General features: G+C 37.7%; 1 protein-coding gene across 1 annotated transcript; it reads right to left on the bottom strand.

The window, feature by feature from the left end:
• Positions 1-1,028: 1,028 nt before the first annotated feature.
• On the bottom strand, positions 1,029-2,352 carry LOC117317459 (putative uncharacterized protein DDB_G0294196). Its single transcript, XM_033872270.1, has 2 exons — positions 1,729-2,352; positions 1,029-1,067 (listed from the first exon to the last, which is right to left on the bottom strand). Exons 1-2 carry the CDS (start codon positions 2,350-2,352, stop codon positions 1,029-1,031), a joined length of 663 nt encoding a protein of 220 aa, XP_033728161.1.
• Between the last annotated feature and the right edge of the window lie 2,059 nt (positions 2,353-4,411).

Genomic DNA, 4,411 nt, shown 5'->3' with positions numbered 1-4,411 from the left:
TCTGTCTGCTGTGTTTGTTTGTTTAATTGTTTATTTGTTTGCTGTGTTTATTTCAGTCAAGGTCATTACGAGGTAAATATAGATAATCTAAGGATTTAAAAACAAAAACAAAAATTAAGAACAAAAAAAAAATCAAAAAAACAAACAAAAAACAAGGCAAACAATCAAAAATCGTTCACGTGATTTTCAATAAAGTAGAATTTATGCTGATTCCTAAGCACAATTTAAATTTTCACACAGTCAATACAGGACTGATTTTGAAACAGAAAAAAACAGTTAAATTGATTTAATTATAACTCGGTGCTCAGTTACCATGTTCAGGTGCAGACGTCTCGTATCATGAGTTTGAAATATTGATTTTGGGAGTAGGCAAAATGCCGAATCATTATTAGCGCATGTAAGCAACGAATAAGTACCGAACAATTGATATCTGGGGTAAGTAACAACCCGGGGAATTTATAGAATTCTTAATTTGCTAGTCAAGTTTTGGAAAGACTAGCCCCCTGTCTCTAGACTATCAAAACTATAAACAAAATTAAACTTTGTGATTCTTGTCTCTAGGATATGTCTGATTAAGTTTCAAATTAAAGAAGATAATGTAGTATTATAATTTACTAGAGCAATTCTAAATTAAAAAAAAAAAATTAAAAAAAAATGAGGTTGGTGGCCGGTCCCGGATAACAACATGTGGAAACGTGTAAGGCATAGATAGTTTCTTTGAACTTTGTGTCTGAGTGTGTGTGTGTGTGTGTGTGTGTGTGTGTGTGTGTGTGTGTGTGTTGATATAAAATGTGACTATCTATATATTGCTTGCAATAAGCCAGATTATCTGGCCCCCTGGTTTGAGATAAACTGTTGATTTAATACCTCAAGTATTTTACTAGTATATGCATTAAATGCAGTAACTACATCTGGTGACACTCAAGGTCACGATCAGACGTGAAGGTCAACGTAGATACCGTACGTACAATAGTATGTTGTCTGGAGAATGACTCGAGTCCATAGTTACTATAGTATACAGGGATTTTCTAGTATATCGTCGGGTCAAATCTTCGCATGGAATCATTCTAAAAAGAATTATGAAAACGAATAACTTTATTTCTTTTACAATAATTACGTATAAAGTTAAATCAGCTTATAAACCAATGTTATTGGGCCACCGATTGAAGCGCGCGAGGGGTAAAACAAGCATAAATTCAGAAAACTCCTGGTCAGGAAGGTGACGACAATACCTTTTCACAAACGATCGGGGAATCGAACCCCAGTCGCCTAGGTAACAATGCTCTAGTAAAGCGTATCTGAGCAGATATTTAATGTTACTAGCTACTGAAATTTGAGGTATGTTCGATATATAGATGAATTTCAAACGAAAATAGATATGAAAGTATGTCTACGGACAGGAAAGCGAATGATCATGTACAAAAACAAATTATGACCCATGTTTATTCTGCGTGTTGGTTCTCTGGAAATACGCGGAACTAATATTTATCTGTGTTCGGCACTTTCAGGAAACATAATATGGTTGCTTAGATGATTCCAGCGTCGAAGTTCCATTAAAAATGAAAAGTTATTGTTTGAATAAAGTATAATTTCTAAACCAACTCCCGTTGAAAACTCCAAACACCGCATACATGGACACACCATACCTGACGAGATTAAAGATCTAATGCGTCTTTTGAAGACAACATATAAATGAAATAATTTGGATTGTACATAAATGATACTCACGTTGTAGATATTGGACATCCTGTTATCTGGTTGTACGGGGAATCTCACACTTCCGGTCAATGAAAAGTCCGGAGGACGACCTCCCCCTCGTCGTTTCTCTCGTGGCGAACTCTCCGCCAGAGGCTGTTGGTCATCGGTTGTCCAGCTGCTGTTGGATTCCATTGTCTCTTCATCACGTGACCCCATCATGAATTGAGACTGGGCTTCAAGTTCTGCAAACAAGTTTATCTTCGGTTTGACTGTTGTATCTCCGTCTTCAGCGGGATAGGAAGGCGGTGTAAGATGGTCAAATAACGTCGGTTCCGGAAGTGGCGATGTAAATTGTGGTGCCGGCTGCGGTGAGGGAGAAGGCGGTGCAGCTGGCGGTGGTAGCGGTGGTGGTGGTGGTGGTGGTGCCGATGGTGTCAGTGGAGACAAATGTTTGTCTGGCTGCTGAGAATCTAGTCGGCGTTCCTCCGGTTCATTACCAGTATCCGATGGTGAATTCAAAATATCCAAATAATTTGTCCCTGTATTGATTTTGGGTGATTTCTTTTTCACCGGTAATGTAGGTTTCTCATTTGTAAACTTGATGTCGGCTTTTTGGGAATCAAACACAAGGGAAGTTAGTTTGTACCTGCTCATGATGACCGCTTGTAGACAAATGCATGGCTAATATTGTAAAATTACGTAGTACATGTACAATGTCTTAAAAAAGAAACGAAAAAACCTCTTGACAATATGCCCAGAGCCGCTGATAGCATGTAAAGAGTCCCGCAATATATCCCTCCGCGATATGACCAATACCGAATGTGTAGGAAGTAAAATATGGCTTTGCACTCTAGTTCAATTAAATCGATAAGATTCGGTATGGATACTAAATGTCTTCTTATCGTGGTGTTATCAGTAATAGGTGTTTGTTTCACAAGCATTACCCCGGTATCCAGTATTGACAAATAGCTTTAGAACAACATGTCGATTTACCTGGGGCGACAACAGACAACTCAAGATACTTGCAGCAACAATTTTTTTTTTTTTAATCAAATCAAAAAAGAAATCAGTATAACTCATCGATATATAAACCCAATTTCACCAATTGTCATCTTCCGGCAAGTCTCTCCCTTGACAAGTCATGTACTATATTGCAAGTATCAATAGGCGGAAGAATTGCAAAAAAACACCTTTAACAGACCGGAAGTTACGTCACTGCAGTCTACCAGCGTTAAGGGTAGTAACATTCTGAATTGTGAGAGAATCGAACTAGATTGTTATCAGGTATTCAAAGTTATCAACATGTTTGCGATGTAAGATAACATATTGTGTATACAATATAAAATCGTTTATTCTACGGAATTTCAAATTACGCTAATTTTAAGGTCAAATAAAGGCATTAATTTTGTTCAAGCAACACATCGAGCTTATAACATGTGCATATACGGTAGAAAATATGTACATCTCCGACTAAGGCGACTTGTCCCAGAAATTATACGGACAGTGAGATATATCCGAACTATTATGGTATTTTATCAATACTACAGAGATAACCTTTTAATACAGGAGCGATAAATCTTCTTGAGATACTCGAGAGTACCTTTATTCATTCGATAACGACTTCTTTATTGACGGTTATCTGTCGCACATCTCGTTAAGTGATATAGTGATACGTGGCATGACCTATTACATAATAATTGAGTCACTCTCCGCTATGGATACAATATATGTATGGTGTTCGACAGGGGACCGAAGAGACATTGCCGCACACCAGCAATAGACAGTCATGTCGGCAAAAAACCTGAACTAAACACACACTGTAACTACATTGTTCGCCTCGGGAAGCCCGAAAAATGTAACTTACATTTTACACCCTGTGACCTTTGACCCCTGAAATGTCTATGAGCGCAGAAAAAATCTGATGTTTTGAATAGCATACCATATGCCGCTGACCTTGAAGTACATGTATCTTCCTGCAAAATATTAACCTTATCACTGATTGGCCACAGAAAGGCCAAAAATAGCACCTCTCTTTTTTTTGTAATGCTTTACTAATAGAAAATGTTAAGTCAAGCAATTTTTTAAGTCAAGGAACGTTAATGAAACTGGCCCTAATTGTAACAAATAGTATGGGACATATAATGGAACGTCATTGAATCTCATGCGAGTTCCCAAGATGGCGACCGTCTCTCGTTTCAAACATAAAAACCGACTAATTTTCTATATTATAACCGTTAATCTATTGCTTGTTTTTATAAACATAATTATGTTTGTGTCTAAGGGCAGATGTTCATCTCTACAGAGAAGTAACTTACATATGTACAAAAAAAAAAAATGAACCACTGGTTTGCAAAAATAGCAGTGTCCAGTGTCAACTAACAGTTTTCTGGAAGGAACTGAAAGTGGATTACGACCACTCCTGGCCATTTCGTCAGGTCATTGGTACTTTGTGCCAGGTAAGCTGAACACTTGATTGGACTGCAACTAATTTGTCATACCAGCAGTACAAGTTCGAAATATCATGGAATGTTTTCGCTCATGGAAACAGACACAGTAAATGAGGGACAAATTTTGATTCCATTATCGAGTGTGTGACCGGCGAGGTTATACATACAGGAGACCTGTTCTTCAGTAACATATCCCGTCTGTGGGCCCCTAACACCCATATACGTTCTCTACATAGACTATATGTAGATTAGTGTCTATTTAGAGC

Source organism: Pecten maximus, chromosome 19, assembly GCF_902652985.1.
Source record: "Pecten maximus chromosome 19, xPecMax1.1, whole genome shotgun sequence".
NCBI lineage: Eukaryota > Metazoa > Mollusca > Bivalvia > Pectinida > Pectinidae > Pecten > Pecten maximus.
The sequence above is the reverse complement of the archived record's forward strand: the minus strand, read 5'-3'. Positions and strand labels throughout refer to the sequence as shown.